The sequence below is a fragment of the Crocodylus siamensis genome, chromosome 2 (genome assembly GCF_052110815.1).
Source record: "Crocodylus siamensis isolate JL-2025a chromosome 2, ASM5211081v1, whole genome shotgun sequence".
NCBI lineage: Eukaryota > Metazoa > Chordata > Crocodylia > Crocodylidae > Crocodylus > Crocodylus siamensis.
In genome coordinates this window covers 74,541,156-74,562,507 of record NC_143396.1, presented here as the reverse complement: position 1 = coordinate 74,562,507, position 21,352 = coordinate 74,541,156, and the positions used below count along the sequence as shown (strand labels likewise).

Below are 21,352 nucleotides of genomic sequence, written 5' to 3'. Positions count from 1 at the left end.
AGCTTAGCCTTCAGTGAAAGCAGCAGGCACATGGTAAATCCCTATCCTTTTTTACCTTAAGGTAATTAAGTTCCTGTGATTTGCATTTACAAAGTTTTAATTAAAAAAGCATATTTGTATGTTATATGGTATATTTTACATCACTTAATTAAATTATTAAAAGGAATAAGGATAGTCCACAAAGTTCACAAAATACATCAATGAATCAATGGATTATACAATTATTAGTATCCAATTACTAAGATACCATGGAGTACTAGAAATGAATGGCAGAATGGAAAAAAATATTAGCATTTACAGAATTTCAGTTGTTATACTTATCTAATATAATTATATATACAGAAGGTTATTCTTCCTTTATTTTTTATTGCAGCAGATTGTCATGAATCTAATCCATCTCCCTATACAAAATATTCAGAAATCAAAAACAGAGAAAAGGTTAAATAATGACTTACATGGTAAAGACATCAATAACATCCCCAGCAGCTCTTGCCATCTCAAAGTAGGTTTGCAGAATGTTGACAGTTCCTGAAAGTGCTTCATGTCCACAGCCACAGAACAGTGCGACACCAGCATACAGCAGGATGGTGGCAATCAGCGAGGCATAGGGAATCCCCCCCAAGCATTTGATACAGCATTCAAAGCACCCTGAATAAGATAGAAGAGAATATTTTAACACATTTTGGTATTGATCTGTCTTCAAAGTAAAAGCATCTCTTTTGTTTTGGGGCAATATTTGCATTCGGGGATATTACAAATGCATTTCTGGATATTGAGACCACAGGCCAAGGAAAGAGTTTGTTGAGCATCAATATTACAGTCTTTCCTACACCTGTCACTGTCCTCAGACTGGGAAGAACTCTGTAATAGAAAGGGGTTAATTCAGTGCTTATGTTTTCTAAATACCCACAACCCTGATGGTTAAAAGGACTCTAATAGTGTGAATGAGCCAAGAACCAGTATTATAGACAAGACTGGTGACTGCCTTGCTGGATTAAGATGAAACAAGTGAAAATCTTGATCATACATTATCTGCCAGGTGGCCAGAACTTTTTACTCTAATCACTCTCCCAGATGTCATTCCTTTTTTATGCAAAAACACCCATCTTGGTATTAATTTCTTTTCTTTTATTTAAATAGCTGTAAGCAATTTAAAATAGTTCTAAAAAAAGTTAAAGAATTTCTTACATGGCAAAGACATCCTGCAGTAATCACTGCAGGGAACAAATAAAAAATTCCATATTTAAGATGGGGGTTGATGACGAACAGCTAACAGGCTGAATCCAGCATTCAAAGACACCGGATCTGACCGGTCAAGGTCTAGTCCAATCCATATTTTACTAATAGCATGTTCATCCCCTGCTGTCACCTTGTGGTCCCATCCAGCCCACTTTCCACATTTTACTGACAGCGAGCTGACTCCCTACCGCTGCTCCATCCATCCCTCTTCTGCATGATCTGGGCTAGGAGCAGTCATTCAAAAAGCCTGAGCCTGAATGGATTCAATATTTGCAGGTTAGCCTAACCTGGCTAAGCTAAATCGGTTTTGTAACCAGACAAACATCCCAAAAAAGCAGGCACATGCCTGTAGTGGCTCAGGCTACAAGCCGAAGGGAGCTAGAGCAGCGTTCTGGCTCTTCCACAGCACTGAGCTGAGGGCGGGAATGGGCCAGACCCTGGCAGGATGCTCTGATTAGCACAGCAGGGAATTAATAACCGTGTTTATCACCCCTAACTCAGTTTTTGTCACCCCATTATCACCCCTGTTTCCTACAAAAGCTCATGCCTCTCTGAATTAATTTAGAAGGTGTCATTCTGCCCTGCCCTTGAGCCTGCCTTCAAACTAATATGGCTATCTACCTCTCTCAGGAGATATTAATCATATATATTAATCACAGAGGCACATTACCAGCTACCTGTTGATTCTGCCTGTTGACTCAGAAGGGACCATAGCCAGCATGTGGTCTGCTAGCTAATACACAAACACCTCCTCAGCAAGGCAGAAGGGAGGGGGGGCTGCTTAGCAAGGAGTGGTGAGGGGGTGGGGGGACAGCAGCCTGAAATCTCTGGAGCTGCAGCCAGGGAGCAGAGGGGAGGGACCAGCTCTACTGTGGAGCAGAGAGCTCCACCCAGCCCAGAGAGCATGTCAGGATACTGGGGGGAGTCCGATCTATCCTAAACCAGCAAAAGGTCTGGGACAGACATTGCATAAACCAGTTTGACCCAAATCACTTAACTCTGATACTACATTCAACCAGGTTTATCTCAAACTGGTTTCAGCCATTTTCAAACTGGTTTATGTGCACTGAACATCTGTTCTGTTACAGGTTTAAACTAGTTTCTGATCACTTAAACCAGTGTATGTGTAACGTCTGTCCCTAGCCTTGATGATCTCTTTCCTCCCACTTGTAGTCTCTGTTTACTTTCATCATCAAATTAGCTGGTCCAAATTGTCACTTGCCACATGTTTAGATGCTGCACTTTTTTGGCAGAGGCTGCCTTGGAAGGGGAAGTGGTGCAGGGGGTGAAAAAGCAGCTGTACATGTACAGCAGAGACAGCTGGGACAGAGTTCAGTGCTCCAGTGGCAGTCAGGTGGCAAGTTGCAGCCCATCGTTTGCCAACCCTGATGTTATCACTAAACAAAATAAAATGAAAATGAAGAAGCACATCTGTAACCAGGTTCTTTATTCTGAATAAGCTGCACCTGGTGCAAGATCAGAAAAGAGTAGAGAGGTAACTACAGGTCATCTTTGTGGTCTGTCAATCCTTGATTAGCTCAGAATTGAGCTGGTTCACCAGCACAGACAAAATCTCCAAGTCTGATGCCAACTGTGTGAACTGCCAACAGCCCACATTTTTGACAGCTGGGGTATCGTGTTGTGGGAATGGCCCAGACATGCTCCCCAGATATATTCTGTGCAAACAAAAAAGTGGGGTGGGATGATAGTAGTTTTATGTTACTAAATTAGTCCCTTGTGCGACAAGAATGTCTCAACAATTCTATTTACAAGCTTTAGGACATCTTTGTGCTGGAAAACTGAAATAACTTAATATGATCATAAGCTCTTTGGTGTACACTGTGGGTCAAATTTTGGGCTTACTGAATTAAATGAAAATATTGATACTAACTTCCTTGGTACCAAGATTTCATCTTGTATTTGTGCGCGTGCCTCTATATGTGTGCGTGCGCGTGTGTGTGTTTTCAGTGCTTGTAGAAATTTCCATAATACAATATACTTAATAAGATATACTTAGTCAAAGACTTCTAATCATGTTGTATATCAGTTTTGAAGGAATCCATTACACTACAGTACAATACACTAGGAAATCATTGTTTTCAAAATATTCTGTAAACATGTATACTGGAAGTTACTATTTGAAAAGTGAATTGAGTATCTAGCAGTAATGAAATACCAGTGTTATCGGAGCAACTCCAACAAATACAGCAACGATACTATATTATAGAAATAAAGTTCAACCACTGTGTTTAAAGAAGAAACACTTTGAATGGTTAATGCTTTTTACATTACAAACTGCATATCATAAACATGAAAAATTCCCTCCCACAACAAACTTTTCACAAGTCTCATAATAACACAGAGGTCATCAAAAGCAGAATTTGATTACCATTAAGTAGAAAATGGCAAATTCAAATATACTAAACACCAAATTAACTGAACTGCAAATCCTTAAACGGGCTTTATAATTAGGACGAAGTCCTACTGATTTCTGCTACCAAAGAAAAAAAAGATACAGACAAATAAGGTATAGCTATCTTGTCTCCTTGCAAGAGTAAATTCTGGCATCAACATAACACAGAAAACAATCAATCACATTAGTATACTTAAGTCACATACTAAAAAATGTCACCGTATATTTTATCAACTATACTTTATCCACCTGCACCACGCATGGGTTATTTATTTGCTAGGTAGTTCTTCTGTACGGGCATTATACATTGGTTTGCCAAAAAACCCTACAAACCATCTCAGACATTCTTCTCAAGCCACAACAGTAAGTATCTCCCTCTGGTGCAAGTACCCCACTGTCAGTGAGGAAGACAAGTAATTTCCATTGGCTGCTCAGTGGTATAATATGAATATGAGTGACCAACTGACTTTTTCCCAATAAGATTATTAGATTACTATTACTTTTTATGACAACTTTAACCAGCTACCCAGTATAACCAGGAATACAAATAGAAAGATAGGTATAGGCACCTTTCTGGAAATTCTGCAGGATAACAAAGGCAAGACACACAAAATAAAGAAGGGAATGGCAAAGATATATATCAAACAAGAGAATGAAGCTTTTATTTTTTAAATCACATTTGTAGACTCTCACCAAGTGACCTATTTCCTACAAAAGCTCATGCCTCTCGCTATTAATCTGTAAGGTGTCATTCTGCCTTGCCTTCAGCCTGTCTTCAGACTAACATAGCTATCTACCTCTCTCAGTTATACCTTACTATATTAATCACAGCAGGGGTGCTCAAGTCCCAGTCTGCAGGCTAGATCCAGCAGGAGGAGATATATCATTCAGACCATGGGGCTCCCCACATATCTGGAAATTTGGTGGCACTGGACTGGTGTCAATTAACACTGACACTTGTCCTCTGCCATCAGGTTTCCAAGGCCTGTGCAGCCAGATCAGGTCCCAGCAGGGCCACTGCTGTAAAGCCAGACCAGGCCTCAGCTTGACATGGTCAAATTGGGCTTCAGCCAGGCTGGCTCCATGCAGAAGGCCCAGGTCCCAACCATGTCTGCTGGATTTGGCCCTTGCTGGGTGAGCACCACTTCAGGATCCATCCTGAAGACCAACCTGGCACCACCCATCTTGCAGGGCAAAAAAACTGGACACCACTAAATCACAGCATTATGTAACAAGTGGGCCCCAACTGGTTGGCAGTGTTGTTGGCCAGTTAAAGAAGAGTAATCCATGAACATGGAATAGTGTAAAAGAAGAAAGCAGAGACACCTGTGGAAGTGGATGACATGTTGATGCCAGCACAATTAATGAATAAAGAGCAGAGAAATATGTCCAGAAAAGACAGCAATAGATATGTAGGTAGAGTAAGAATTGTAGGGGGAGCGGGGGCATTGAAGCAGAATAACATTTAATAAATTCAGAACTAATTTCCATGCCTAGCTCCTATATCTAACACCTGACAACATTTTGATCTAATAAGTGACAACCTTACAACCTATCATTAGAATCAATGGGAGCTCTGTCCACAGGGCTGCACAAGATCTTGTGCATATTTGTATACAATTTAAGTAGATCGCAAATGCCAGCAATATTTGTTAGATGCACTGTAGAAAGATTCAGTATATGAGCTAGTTGGAACTATTCCTTGATTGCTTAAATTGGGAATGGTAAGTGAAACAGGTGTCCTATTAGTAAATGCTCAGAACAACAGGCAATCTTCTCTGCACCTAATGCATTCAATTTCCTCAGGCCTTCTAGGCACTTCGGGGCACTTTCAATAAACCAGAATTGTATCAAGACAGAAATTTAGCACTCACCAATTTAGAAAGAGAAACAGTGAGCTTTGGAATAAATAATTTAAAAATAGATTGAAAAAAATACCCTTTATGACATAGTATTTGCAACAGATTTAGATGCCATACAAGCCCTATATTCTCTAGAAATACAGTGCCTGATACTAGAATCTTGCTTGCTACTTACCTCATGAGAAAATCTGGTGGAGTTATAGAAGCACAGGATCACAGGAAAGTAGGGCTGGAAGGGGCCTTCTGAAGTCTAATCCAGCCCCCTGCTCAAATCAGGATCATCCCCGACTAAACCATCCCAGCAAGTATTTGCCATAGTTGCTCTTGAAAATGTCTAGGGATGAAGATTTCACAACTTCTCTAAGTAGCTTTGCTCCAGTACTTAACCTTTGAGACTTCAAAGGCTAGGGACAGTCATTACATATAAACTGGCTTAAGTGATCAGAAACTGGTTTAAACCTGTAACAGAACAAACGATGAGTGCATAAAACCAGTTTGAAAATGGCTGAAACCAGTTTGAGATAAGCCCGGTTGAATGTAATATCAGACTTAACTGATTTGGGTCAAACCAGTTTATGCAATGTCTGTCCCAGACTCCTGCCTGGTTTAACTTAAACCAGAGTCCTCCAGCATCCCAGATGCTTTGTAGCCCTGGGCAGGGCTCTCTACTCCAGAGCATGGCTGGCCCCACCCCTCTGTTCCCTGGCTGGAACTCCAGCAGGGACGGCAGGTACAGCAGTGTCTGCCTGGCTTCCTTCTGCCCACCCCCCCCCGCCCACCTCACCACTCCCTGCTCCCAGAGCAGGGGTTCCCCCCTCCCGTCTCCCACAGCATGGACTGAAGCTATGCTATCTATATAAGGCAGACAGGACAGTGCCTGCTTATGACTTTTTGGAGCTAGTCAACAGGTCAGCTGGTAATGTTCCTTCCTTGGGAAAAGTTGTTTAAGAAGAGCTTAAATTAATGAGAGGCTTTTGTTTTCTTGATGAGATGCTAAATGCTCTGTTATCAACTCCCATGCTGGCTCCCTCCCAGCTCCATCCCTGGTCAGGAGCAAGCAACAAGAGAGAGGAACCCCTCCCTAATCAGAGCCTCCTGCTGGGGCCTGCCCATGTCCCCCTTCAGCTCAGCAATTTAGAAGGGAAAGGAGGGCTGCCCTAGCACCCCCAGCTTCTAGCCTAAGCCACTGCAGGCATGTGCCTGCATTTCTTCAGTCCAGAGGAAATGTCTGTATGACTACAAGCCAGTTCAGCCTAGCCAGGTTAGACTCAGCTGGAAAGACTGAATCAATTCAGGTTCAGGCTCTTTGAATGTCTGTCCCTCAGAAACCGCTCTCTATTCTCCAACCTATATTTCCTCTGCTGTAACTTGAGGCCATTGTTCCTAGTCCTATCCCCTATAGCCACAGAAAAGGCCTCTCTGTTTCTTCTCTATAATCACCCTAGAGATACTTGAAGACTTTTCAAATATCCCCTCAGTCTGCTCTTCTCCACAACAAATAATATTAATTATTCCGGCCTTGCCGTATAAATCACACTACCTAAGTCTGTAATCACTTTTGTCACCTTCCACTGGATTCTATCCAATCTGTCCACATCTTTCTTGAAGTATGGGGTGCAAAACTGCATACAGTACTCAGGCAAGGCCTCACCAGTACCAAACTGAGCAGAAGGATCTCTTCCTTTGATTTCCAAGCAACACTCCTGTTAATAGAGCTCAGTATGCTGTAGACTTTTTTTCAGCAAGAGCACACTGTTGGCTCATATTCAGTTAATGTTCCACTGTAACTCCCAGGTCTTTCCCTGCAGTACCACAACCTAGACAATCATTCCCCTGGCTGTATTTATACATGCATTATTCCATCTCAAGTGCAGAACTTGGCACTTATTTTGTTGAATTTCATCTGGTTGTTTGTGGACCATTTTTCCAGCCTATCCAAATCATTCTGGATCATACCCCTACCATCCAGAGTGTCTACAACGCCACCCAACTAGGTCATTACATCAAATTTACTAAATGTGCACTCAACCCCATCATCCAAATTATTAATGATGATGTTGAACAATACTGGATCCAGGACAGACCCCTGGGGAAACCTACTCTATATCTCCTCCCAAAAAGCCATTGAACATGGTGATCCAACAAGTCAGGTATCCACCTTACAGTACTTTCACCTAGTCTGTATTTCCTTAGCTTTCTAATCAGAATAAAAATAAGATAATGTAGTAATGAATCAGATGCCAGACTTTAATAACCATTACTAAACCTGTTTCTTCAGTATAAAAAATGGTGTAATGCAATGACGGCTCAGTCTGATTCTTTCACCTTCTAAATTATGAAATATTTGATATGCATTATTTAATAACAATATAAGATCAGAGATGGAACAATATTATAATTCCAAACCACAGCAACTCACAACCGAGCTAAGTCTGATTAAAACACGAGGATATAATTAAGAGAATCTTAGAAACTATGGTTGTATAAGAAAGTCTGAGAGTGACAAAACAAAAATCAATGCTCTGAAGCTGCCATGTCACTAAGGCCCCTGCCACATGTTAGACTTATGGCATGATTAACCAGTTAATCATGCCATAAAAGGAATGGAATTACTGTACTCTAAATTGGAATTGGAATCAGGCCTCAGTATTGTAGTTATGCTACTGGCATAACTATACTATTCAGCACACCTCTCAACAACAGAACTGTAAGAAAAAAGGTAAAATGAGGACACCATATAGGATCTGGAAGTAGTCTCTATTTGTCGCAATATTTTTCCTATCCTCAGGAATCCTCAGCTAAAACCTTTAAGAGACTCCAATTGTAATCTGTAAAGCCACAGTAAAATGCATACGCAAAGCTAAAAGGTAACAGCTTCATTTCAAGAACACTTACCACTTCAACATTTTGAACAGGCTTCTCAGTTTTATTCTCTGATTTAGGACAGGTACTTGCTAACAAAGATAAAGTGAAATGCAGGCTAGAACTGTGCAAACCTTTTGTCATGACATAGGATACACACAGACATTTTCAGAATGTGGTCTGCCATTTTTTTCTGTAACAAAATTTGTAATTTTGGTCACATGGCATTTTTGGGTCTGAACTCACACAATTCACAGATAAATCACAGATAATGAATCATGCTCAATTGTTTCTGAGTTTCCCCAATTTTAAAGTGAAATTCTATAGGGGTCAAGCTTTTGGAGCAAACCTCATGAAAATAACACCCAGAAATCTTGGTGAACCATGAGGGACACAGGTCTACAGCTAGAAAGTCATCAAGAAATCACTTCAGAAGGAATTTGCGTGCGAGACAGCAGGAAGTTTTTGTAATGACAGCCATGTGGCTGCGTTACATACATTAGTGCAGAGGACAACTTTATTGGCTGCAGATTAAGCTGCATACTCACTCCAATGGCTACTCCAATCTCCTTCCCCTTCCCAATCTAATGCTTTGCTTTCTACTCCCTACACTGTACCCCCTGTCAGACCTCATGCTTTGCTTCCTGCCATATCTGCCACCCTGTTCCCTGTCTCCTCACCAATCTGCTGTGTGCCAGACACATAGGTTACCCATGCTACCTGTGGCACGTGTGCTGCAAGTTAGCCACCACAAGTATATGTCATCTTAGAATATAGCTCTCTTGAAGAACTCCACTCAACAGAGCCCAGCAAGCAATGTTCAGAACAGTTTCATTCTTTTCTAAATACTCAGCGGTACCTGGAGTGAAGTAAGGGGAAGAGATGTGTCTGAATCAATATTCATTTCAGAACAATCTCTCCCAATATTTTTAGGTATTGCTGAAAGTAAGTAGTTGTATACTGAATTTTTATCACAATTTTGTGACTGGTCACCTATCTGTATGGTGAGTCAAACCAAATTTCAGATTCAACAGGCACCCAAGTACATGGGCATACGTCTCAAATCTGGATCCTATTTTACAGATCAGTCCTCTCTGTAAATACAGCAGACGTATCCTTGATGGATTTAATGGGTTTCATTGCAATGAATAGGAATACATTATATATTGAAATACGAATAAACAAACTGACTCACACACCTTTCAGCTACTTAAGAGCAAAAAGTATTCATGAAAACTCAGAAGAACATTAGAAAATGTGGACTTTCTAATGAGATATCAGGGAAATAAACAGGTTATATAGTCATCCTAAAAATGTTTCTTGACATTTCTTTCTCTTCATTTTACAAACAAATGCTCAGCTTTAAGTGGAACACAGTATTCAAAATGTTAAGCTACCTAGTTGTTTCACTGCATTAATATTCTTTGTTCGTTAACAATATTATTTATTGTTTTTAAATTGTTTAAATATTAATTTTTAAACAAAAAAGAAATAAATGAATTAAGTGGCTTTTGACAGTTCAAAAATAAAAATCAGGATCATAGGCAACTTGAAATTGAACATATCAGGGAATTGTCTTGGCAGGAGAACTCAAAATAGTGGAAACAAATTAATTTCAATATTGATAAAAACCCACTGCCATTTTTGGCAATTTTATTAGGAGCCTTGAAATATTTGGCAATTAAAAAGAAATTGCCTGCTTCTGGTGTCCTAGAGAAAGGGAGCTTAAACAAAAGCTTGAAAACAAAAGAAGCGAGAAAATAAGAGCTCCAAAAGCAGAGAATAAATAGAAAGAATCAATGTTTATAAAAATCAGGGTGCCCTGACTTATGGCTTCCAAACATTTGGCATTGTCAATTCTACTACAGACATACCTATGCAAAGAAACTAAAAACAAATATTTTCTTGCACTGCCACAAAGAAGCCAACTGTCCTGTACACCAGTTCTAGTACTGCCACTATTGTCTAAAAAAAGGCAACAGCATCAGGACTCCTACCTATGGTCTAGGCAGCATGCAAAAGACAAGTTTATGGCACACGATAGCAACAGCTGGAAGTACTCCAGCACTTGCTATTGCCTCAGACACCTTAGGAAGACAAACAAGCCACCAGGGATATCATTTACTATGGGGTGCGTGAAATCGGACATATTCAATTCGGATTTGGATTCGGCCCAAATCAGGGATAGTGATAAAATTTGTTGATTCAGATCTCTGTCCCCAATTCAATTTGGCTGAATCTGATCTGAAAATTAAATGCTGATTCAGAGAATCAGCAATTTGGATATAGACACAGGTTTTAATGTTTTTTTCTTCATACCACAAGGTACCACGTGCGGCTTGTGAACACTGTGATGCTGGGGCAGATGGAGTATCCCATAGGAGCACAGGAAGGGCTCCCCCGTGCCCCCCAGCTCAGCAATCAGCTGCGGGGGGGAGGGGAGGGGCATTGGGTGCCTCTCCAGACCCAAGAGGCACCAGTCTCTGAGCCAGAGGGGTGAAGTGGGATCCCCCCCAGTGCACTCCCCGGCAGACCTGAAAATGGATCGGAAGTGCTTCTAGTCCACTTCCGGGTCCACTGCCAAGTGCACTGGGGAGTGCCCTGTGCTCCTGCGGGATGCTTCATCAGCCCCTCCACCTCAGCATTCATGGTACTTTGAGGTATGTAAAAAAAACATTGACAGCTGTGTCTATATCCGAATCGCCAAATCTTTCCGAAACTCTCTGAATTGATTCGCAGGGTTCTGATTCAATTTGGAGAGATTAAAGGGTCTCCCGATTCAATTCAGATTCAGAGATTTGGCCACCAAATCAGGCCGAATCTTCACCAAATCAAATCAGGGACCAAAGCTTTGTACAACCTGGACTGAAAATTTATTAGGTGACACATCTAGGAATTATCCCAGAATAAGTTATCCCATGCAAGTTATCCTTCCTTTCTAATTTATTTAAGTCATGATTAATGCTGGCTGGGCAGAGGCTACATTCTGCCTCCACCCCACCTGCCACTATGGAATCATAGGGCTGGAAGGGACCTCCATGTGTCATCTAGTCTAATCCCCTGCCCAAGGCAGGATCATCCCTATCCAAACCATCCTTTACAAATCCATAATCTAAAATCTTAGTAAGAATATGGTCAACCCTGACACAACACAAGACATAACAACCTAACCTGCAACAGGCAAAGCAGGAGAACCACAGCTGCCAATGTCCTGTTTCTATAAAAGGTTGTTAACATATACTTGAGAGATTCCAGGTAGAAGGCCCAGTGCCCTGCTAAAGAGGAAGGCAAAACCCTTCATAGTCCTCACCAATCTGACATGGGCTAAAATTACTTCCTGATCTGCCTGGATTCCTCCTGCTCCCCACCGCCCCACCTCACCCATCTCTGCTCAAGCAGGGATCCCTCCCTCCCATCTGGCTTGCACAGACACCTCTCAGGATTGGCTAGCATACCACATGATGGCTATCTACGTGCTTTGGGAGATGGAACAAAGGCAGAGAGGACAGTGGCTTAGAGCTCTTTGGAGCCAATCAACAGGTAGCTGGTAATTTTCCTCCACTCCTTCCTTGAAAAAAGTTGTTTAAGGAGAGCTTGAATTAATGTGAGATCCTTTTGTCTTGATGATGGGGTGATAAATGTTGTGTAAATCCCTGCTGGCTCCCTCACTGACCAGTGAGGATAGGAACCCCTTCCTAACCAGAGTGTCCTGCTGGGCCCCCCCTCAGCTCAGCGCTGTGGAACGGAAGGGAGGGCTGCTCTAGCAACTCCCGGCTTCTAGCCTGAGCTACTGCAGGCATATGCCTGCATTTTTTCTGTCCATAGGGGAGTTCTGTGTGGTTACAAACTGATTCAGCCTAGCCAGGTTAGACTAACCTGCAAAGATTGAAGCAATTCAGGTCCAGGCTTTTTGAATGTCTGTCCCTAGCCTCTAAGGCCAATTTAGCTCCCTTATACCTTGCTTTCCCCCAACACCAATGGCATGCTGTCAGGGATCGTTGTGGACAACCTGCTGCCGTGACCACCTGAACAGTCTTGGCTTTCTCCCTTACCCATATCCTTCTAACCTGGCCATTCTGCCAATCAACACAGTAGGTGGAGCAGGCAGACATGGAATAAGGGAGTGAGGTTGTTTCATTTTGTTTGTATTTTTTTAATTTTCAAAGGTAAAATCACCTAAAATGTTCCCATAGAAATGGACAGGAAGTTAAACAAGGCTTTTGAATCTTCTTGCCATCTTCCAAAACCCATTCACATCCAGTTTTTATCTGGTACCTTATACTAGAAGCTGGCAGCTCTGAACAGAACTGAGTTCTGACTCTGAACCCTGAAAAGTCAGTGAAGGATAATGGTCACAACAAGCATTTTGAAATTATGCACATCTCTACAACATTAAAATAAATCCAGTGAAAGAGCTTATGAAATTTTGGGTTTACTCTTGTGAAACTGCAGCATGGTATAATTGTAAGGCTAGTTCTGCTGTTTACATTTTCAAGTAGTAAGATAAGAATGGCACTATCAGTCAGAAATTGGTTCCTAAAATGGCACCCTCTACACATTACAGGTATTGTGCAATTAGCTGGTTAATTGTACAATCAACTTAAGATCAGCTACATATGCAAAGTAGCTATCACACAAAAACAGCTCCAACCGGTTATAAAATTAGACCTAAAAAAAGTATGAGCTTTATAGCTGGTTGATATTGAGCTTTAATTTGCACATGTAACAGGGTCTCCCCTGCAGCTGGGAGCCCTCAACTAACAAGGCTTCCAGGCTACACCCTGCCCAGCATAAAGCCCCCAAGCCTTGGGGATCACAGCTGCCATGATCCCCAGAGCTGAAGGGACATGAAACCCCAGCCCACATGGGGCTCTCGATCCCATTTGCACCTCACATGCAGCCATGACCAAGAGACCCTGCAACTGATGTGGCTCCCAGTCCCAGCTGCACCACATGCACAGCCAGGACCAGGAGACCCTACAACTGAGGTGTAGTGATGGGCAGCCAGAACTGGGAGCCCCATAAGTTGTGGGATCCCTTGGTCCTACATCAGTTGCAGGGTTCTACCTGCACAAGGCACAGCTAGGGCCAAGAGTCCTGTCAGTTGCAGTGTCTTTTGGTCCTGGCTACATGCGGTCCTCATAGCTGGGAGACTCTTCAGCAAAGGGAGATTCCAGCATGCGTGCCAGTGCAGGGGGAGCCCAGAATAGGGCACGAAGAATAAGGTGTGATTGGATCTAAACTGCAATCCCACAATCATTTCTCCTGCCTGCATATGTAGAGGGGGCCTAATTTACAGCAAAGATATAGCATTTGTAAACAGCAATAGATACAAATATTAACTATAAATCCCCTCTCTCACACAGCTTAGACATGGATTAAATTCAGAAAAATTCCAGTGTTTATTGAGCTTCATCAAAAATCAAAGAAATGAACCACACTAGAGCTAAGTCCACAGAACTCTCATGAGGATAATAAAGCCAAAACACTTATCAGAGCCTAAAGACATGACTAAAGTCATTCCTAGCATATACTACTACATCCCCTTGGAAAATGTGGATGTATATTTACAAATATTACTTTGCAACGTCATATTAGTAAAATTAAAATGGAGAAACAGTAAAACAGTATTACAATAAAACAATTTCAAAACAAAAATGGTCAGGAGAATAAAATGAACATAATATTCCATTTTCCTGCAAGACTTTAGCATAGAACTGCATAAACAGAATATGTCTGTAGGGAATCATTAACTGATAACTGGTGACACATAAAATCCTGAATGTTTTTATTAGTGTCTTTAAGAGCTGATCTTTTCTTTTTGTGAACTTATATGGTGACAGGCCTAAATGCGAAGCAGCAGTGACAACGTGGCAGCAGTGTTGCTTCTGAGGCTTTTTTTTACTTTGAATTCTAGCACATATTTTTAAAATTGTCTAATATTGTATGTAACAAGGAATAAAATGTGTCAAAGGAAATTATATCAACTCTTTCTGCACAACTCTTTTTAGTTTATGCGTACCAAAATGTACATCACAAAAAATGCAAATCCCAGATTTTCTCACACCTCCCAGATAAGACGGGCATTTTGTTTTTGAGAAGGCAGAATGAGAAAAAAGATTTTTCCATTCACAGCAACACAGAGCAGCGACAGAGCCTCATCTTTAGCCCAATCACCATTACTTTCCTTCTCAGGAAAAGGCTATAGTTCTAATCCTTTCACAGCTGAATCAGCAGCAGCTCTTGACTGCTCAAACAGAAGCTGAAACCATACCTGATGCTGAAGACTGGACTAAATGGGTGGCTCTAGGATTTTTTAAAAAGCTAAAAAACAGTCTGCAGGACTATGAAATAGGAGGACAGAAACAGGAAATAGTGAAATTTCATATTTTTTTCACCACAGTTGCCAATTAAATCGTAGTTTTAATAGTGGAACATCAAGCCTGTTAAAAAAGGAAGTGAGTTCTTGAGGGAAGAACAATTAGCAGGAGTCAAGCAGAATCTAATAAGCCATAAAGTCAATAGACTCCCCTAGTACTTCCTGAATAGACATATCACTACTGCTATTCTGGGCAGAAAAATTTACTTCCCTGCTTAAGATGTGCACCCCAATTTTAGAAATTTGAGGATGAGACAGATCGCCATATGTGTAGTCAGGAAGAAGGCTAATTTTGGGAGGGAAGTGTGTGTGGTATGCGAATAAATACAGCAATTGGCTCTTATTTTTTCTTCTTTTCAATAGGATCATAAACTTTTAATAAAAATGACCTGTTGGATTATCTAGTTCAGGCATATATTGTTTCCAAATGATCAACTGTCCAGTCCTTTCAACAATTAAGGTTTAAGATATATTTTTTCCTATTTAAAAAATCATCAGGGCTGAATTTGATCTCTGTGATGCAGGTATATCAGAAATAGCTCCACTGACTATAAATTAGCAGGGAGGACAATCAAAATCAGCTTCCCTATTTTTAGGCCTTGTTTAAAGTAATAAAGTACTATATAGTCATTATGTGAAATTAAAAATCACTGTAAATGAGTGTAAACACTTTATGTAGACCAGGGACAATTATTTCAGCTAGAGGGCCACTTAATGTGAGCTGTTGAGGGCCACACAAAATCTTTCAGAAAATATCATTTTAACAAATGATAGTTAAAAAAACATATACTAAAAAACAAACAAATTTTAACTTTATTTAAAATATATTTTTTCTCCTGATTTTTTTTGAGTAGTGTATATAGAAGTGATTGCATAATAGCACAAAATAAAGTCTTACTCTTGTATATTGTGTGTGAGGGGATATGGGCACGCATACGTATGCGTCCCTGTGTGGGGGGACTGCTCACACCTCAGGTCCTGGGAGCTGGCCGGGGAACGCCTGGTAAAGGAGGGACAGTGGTTGCATGGAGCAGAGCTTGCTCCAACAGACATGATGCTAGCCACTTTGCCCCCTTAAGTAGTACTGGCTATAGAAAATGGCATGTCTCACCCACACTAGCCAGATGAGCTGCAGGGCTTAGGTGGACCTTTCATCCTGATACTATTGTTACTCATATACATTTTCTACTTTAATGATGCATGATGCTTTCCTATCTGTTGAAGGATTAGTAGTGAGAACCAGAAATGAACCTTGGTGTTAATGCCAGTTACAGAATCCATCATATTTATATTTTGATTGAAAGCACCATTAAACTACACAGCGATTAATTTGCTATTACCCCATATATCCATCCAAACTGTGCCCTTAACACAGTGATAGTACATCTATGGCAGCAGTATAGTGCAGTGTGCTTCAGAAATGCACTGACTGTTCAAATGTTAAGTATCGTGATGCAAGGTCACAGAAATCCATTCAAGCACCTTCCTTACACATAACTATCATGCCTCATAGGTGCAGCAGTATCATTTTCCTTATACGTCTTGAAAGTATTAGTTCTGCTACATTCTAGATAGTTATTCCTGCAAATGGATTATTCAACCAGCTTCTAAATAATTCATAACGTTAATGAACAACAGAGATAATATGGAAGAAATAGGAAAAATATTGTTCCAGCAAGCTTGCAGTAGAAAAACTTTGAGCAATTCAAACTACAGTTATATTTAACAAATCCACCTGGCACAGACGATTTCTGTGTCTCTGTCATTTGATTCACCAGGCTTTTCAAAACTGGATTCAAAATGTATTTGACACCTACCTAAGTGAAGTTAAAATACAAATTAGGATACTTTCAAAGGCAAGGCTCAGATACAGAAATCTAATTCACACATCTAGCAAAATCCATAATACTGGGTCAACCTATTCACAAAAAGAAGTTGTTCCCTTTCTCTACAGATTATAAATTTTAGGAATCCATTTCTTCATCCCATAAGGGCTGAATATTGCATATTTAGGGAAATGTTCCCTCCTTCTGCTCCTCAATAAATTCTGTTACTGCACCTACAGTAGTTAATATTTTACATACTGATTGCACATGTACATGGAAGAAGCATTACTACATGCCTCTTCTGGACAGAAACTGCCAAGTCCCCTTAAAAGAGAATGTAAGTAAACATTTTTGTAAATATATTTCTCTTTTCCTTCAAATCCTCTAAAGGTCTTATCTACTACAGTACCCAGTGCTGACTGGCAAGGCTGAGAGAAAATTCAGTATTTATTATAGCTGCAAAAAATTAAACAGATCTAACAAATTATATGAAAACTGTATGCACTCAAGTGGCTTATTTTTCCTCAGATGTTGGGTGTTTTCCCATATCAACAATCAACAGGATGGGAGATGAATTTTATCATACAGCTATATCCTTGCCTTATTTTCTCCTAGTTTGAGTTTACTCTCACTTTCTAGGGACAGAAATTACATAAAAACTAGTATAAGTGCTTGGAAACTGGTTCACTGCACACAATATACACAACAGGACTAGGGACAGACATTACACATAAACCAGTTTAAGTAATCAAAAACTAGTTTAAACCTGTAACAGAACAGATGTTCAGTGCACATAAACCAGTTTGAAAATGGCTGAAACCGATCTGAGATTAACCTGGTTGAATGTAGTACCAGAAGTAACTGATCTGGGTTAAACCGGTTTATACAATGTCTGTCCCAAACCCAGAAGCTCAATGCACATACAACGCTTTCAAAATAGCTGAAACCGATTTAAGATGAACCTAGATGGATGTGGTATCAGACTGAACTGATTTAGGTTAAATCAGTTTATTGAACTGGCATGTGGCTGCATTTCTGGAATCAAAAATGAATGTTCACTGGTTTATCAGTTCAATCTCTGCAGCTTAGACTAACCTGCAAAGACTGAATTGATTTAGCCTTCAGCTTTTTGACTGTCTATATTTAGCCTTTCTGACTTGCAACAATTTATTCTGTTAAATACTGGAACTTGTTTGAAATATGAAATTGCTACAGAAATGTGAACTGTTCAATGCAAGACCTTATTAACAATACAGTGTGCTATATGGCAATGAACATAACTCATAACTTAGGGTCAGTAGATTGATTTAAGTAGTTGTGACAGCACCATATCTGTGGATCACCAACACAACTTAATTATGAGTCATGATGAAAGATCTTTCTTCCATTTGCCCGTAGAAGTTGAAATGTCTGAAGATTAAGTAATAGTTTATATTGCCTCAAATTTGTCCCTGTTTATACAAGGTAGCAGGCTTATATTGATATGATATACATATAAACATCAAGAATAGAGAGGTAAGCAAATAGAGAAAGCTATCCTGAACTACTCTACATACTCATACAGCCAGTTACCCTTAAAATAAAAACGCATCATTCTCTTCCTTATGTCTGCCAAGACACTAGCTGTTCATTTATCATTTAATTTTGTCCTTGTAAATAAGGTGTTGTATGACATACTGTATATTTCCTGTGAAATACAGTACTAATTCGACCTCTGCAAATAGAATCAAGTGTGGGCCTAATACAGAACTAATTTAAGCAAAACCTCTTTATACTGCCATCAGTTGCTGACACCTGGCTCTGTTTTTAGATACATGCCAATGTGGGCCACAGTTCAGCAAGGCATTTAAATATATGCCTACTTTTAATTACAAGACAAAGTTGTTTTTTATTTTTACTTTAATTCAAATAAGTATCATCACCTACAGAAAACAAAATGAAATGCATGTGATCACTCACAAAGATAAACACTGAAAGATAAAGTTAAGTGATAGATCATTATAAATATTTCTAAATGGTACATACTCTTCTTGCACACCGATCTTGCTTTCTGTCTGGCTCCTATTCACAAGCAATATTTGGGTGCATAACTCCTATTGTAACTAATAGCAAAAAAAATAAATAAAGGCATCCCATCATACCCAGTGGTCTCCCTTTGTCTAAAGGTATTTTTCGTGTCCCAATTTCTTCCATCCAGTTTTCTCTTCCGCCATAAAATTACAAATCTCTCCAAAATGTTTTCCCTCTTTCCTACCACTCTCTAAGCCTCCTGACATAGCACTATCTATTAAATATTATTTTATATTAATATTTAAGTAGTAGTCAGGAACCCTTATCAAGGTCTGGATTGAGCTATGCTAAATACACAACAAACATAAAAGGAGATATGCTCCATGGGTCAAACCTGCCAAAATGTGTAAAAGACTTTCTCAAAGTGAGAATCCTTCCCTCTATGTGCTTTGCTCCAGGTGCACCATATAAAATTGGAACAACTTCAGTCAGCTTTAAGACTAATAATGCTCTTATTACCACATTGGCACAAAAAAAATGGTTATTTGTGGTGTTATGGGGCAGCTGTTACTGGAGGGGCAATGTGTACTTAAAGGACAGACTGGTTCTATAACAGCAATAGGTTTTTATACTGAGTTGTAATGACAACATTCATTTTAAGGAGCTCACAGCTAGATGCAAGCTTTGCTTAGCACTGGACTTCAACAGTATTATTGTTCAGGCACTGAGAAAAATAGGCTTTTCTTGGTATGGGTAATATTTATTAACTATTATTATAGTGATGATTTGGGCAGTGCTAGCATTTGTTGATTATATCATTGGTTACACACAGAAGCTATATTTATACATTTCCAGATATAGCAATAAAAACACAAATTAGTATATGAAAGACCCAAAACTGCACCATCATTTTATTATGTTAAAGTAAAATATCAAATCCCCAATATTTATTATACACCCAACCTCTTTTTATCCGTCTAAGCTGCTATTGATATTTCTGGAGGTGGGATGTCAATTAGGAAACGCGTATGCAAGGGACGTACTTTCTATGTTCAAGAAAATACGTTCTTTTTTACAGGCATAATTTGCATTGCAATATTCCCAGAGTACATGTGAATTAAAAATGTATATATTTGCAAACGTGCAGGTACATATACCTTTGCAACCAACTGCACGGCACACAATCTCCTTTAACTGAAAACTATCATTTATGGAGCATTAATGATTATGAAAATGCAGAGAAAATTGTTTTGTGATTAGCTTTTATGTGCTCTTCAGTACATTAAGTTTATTGCAGTTTAAATGAGACAGATCTTAATCCCAGAACTAATAAACATACAAGTTATGGACATGTAAGAGTCCCTGCATGAAAAGCAAATCAGCCAACCATATGTAATTTCCTGTAATTTTAAACACACTGCTGGGTGAATTAATGCCTTGTGCCATTTGTCAACTTCAAAACCATAATGAAAACTAGGGATAGGGATAAAGTCAATGAGTTATACTGATGCAAATTGTTCAAATGAGAGCTGTATTTGATCCACTGGTGCCAATTTTCAACATTAATCAAAATGGAGGACACTCTATGTTAAGTGTACATGATGTGTGTAGAATTAATAAATGCCTATTATTTAATATTAGATCTTTTAAATATGCACCAGGCACAATTAGTATATGTTATAGATATTATGTCAGTAGAAATTATTATAATTGATGTTGATTGACCTGTTCCAATCCATAATAATCTATAAGCATTTATTAAAATAACTAGCTGGTATTACTTCACCCGTTACAAACATTTTATACATTTAACATTTTTATGGCATGGTAGGACGCATGATAGTGAGATTGTGCATTAGATCTGGGGCTTCCCCTATACCAGCAAGAAGGGAGCTCCTGCAGCTGGAAGGCCCCCTCAACTGAGGGGCTCCCAGCTGTGGGGGATGCCCCACACTTCACGACAGCTGGAAGACACAGCTGCCATGATCCCCCAGCCCTGACAGTTTCCAAACCCCCAGGACTCCATGCACCCCAGGCACTGGGAGATTGCAGCCATGCCCCTCGCCTAATACGGGACTGGTGAGACCCAGAGTCAGCAGCTGCTGGGGCTAAGAATCCCCTCGGTTAAGGGGACTCCCAGCCCCAACTGCACATTGTGCATCCCTGTGGCTGGGAGCCCAGTCAGTTGACAGGGCTACCAGCCATAGGGGAGACCCTGCTACATGTGCAAATTAAAGCTGGATACCAACTAGCTATAAAGTTGGCACATGTTTTCCAGGTCCAACTTACTAGTTGGCTGGAGCTTTATATGGCATGATAGCTACTTTGCAAATGTAGCTGGTTTCAGGGAACTGCAGAATTAACCAACTAATTGCTCAATACCTGTAACACGCAGAGGGGGCCTACATCTCAGAAATTCTTGTATATACTTTAATACTGAAAGGTAAGAGAAATAGTGAAAGGCTCTATAATACAGTACTGACAATTATTCTGTCCTCCATCATGGAGCTAGAGACTCCTAGATGCAACAGAATGGGCCTGATAAGCATGTAGGTAGATACCATTCTTCTCTAACTATGCTGTTCTATATCAGTGGTTCCCAACCTTTTTTGTACCAGGACCCATTTTTAAACATCAATGACTAGCCCCAACCCAGTGCTCTTCACTTCTGACCCACCACCCCCAGCTCCCCAGTGTGTGGGGCAGTGAGTGGGTGTGTGGGACAGAGGGTGTGTGGGGGAGGGATGGGGAGGCCCCAAGC

General features: G+C 40.2%; 1 protein-coding gene across 6 annotated transcripts in view; it reads right to left on the bottom strand.

Annotated features, from left to right (window-relative positions):
• The window catches only part of GPM6A (glycoprotein M6A), a 394,708-nt gene that overhangs the window by 101,381 nt on the left and 271,975 nt on the right, over positions 1 to 21,352 (bottom strand). For all 6 annotated transcript variants that reach the window (XM_090036159.1, XM_090036160.1, XM_090036162.1 and 3 more), the window contains one exon: positions 456 to 648. In XM_090036159.1, the coding sequence (XP_089892285.1) occupies positions 456 to 648 (193 nt within the window). The remainder of the gene's footprint in view (positions 1 to 455; positions 649 to 21,352) is intronic.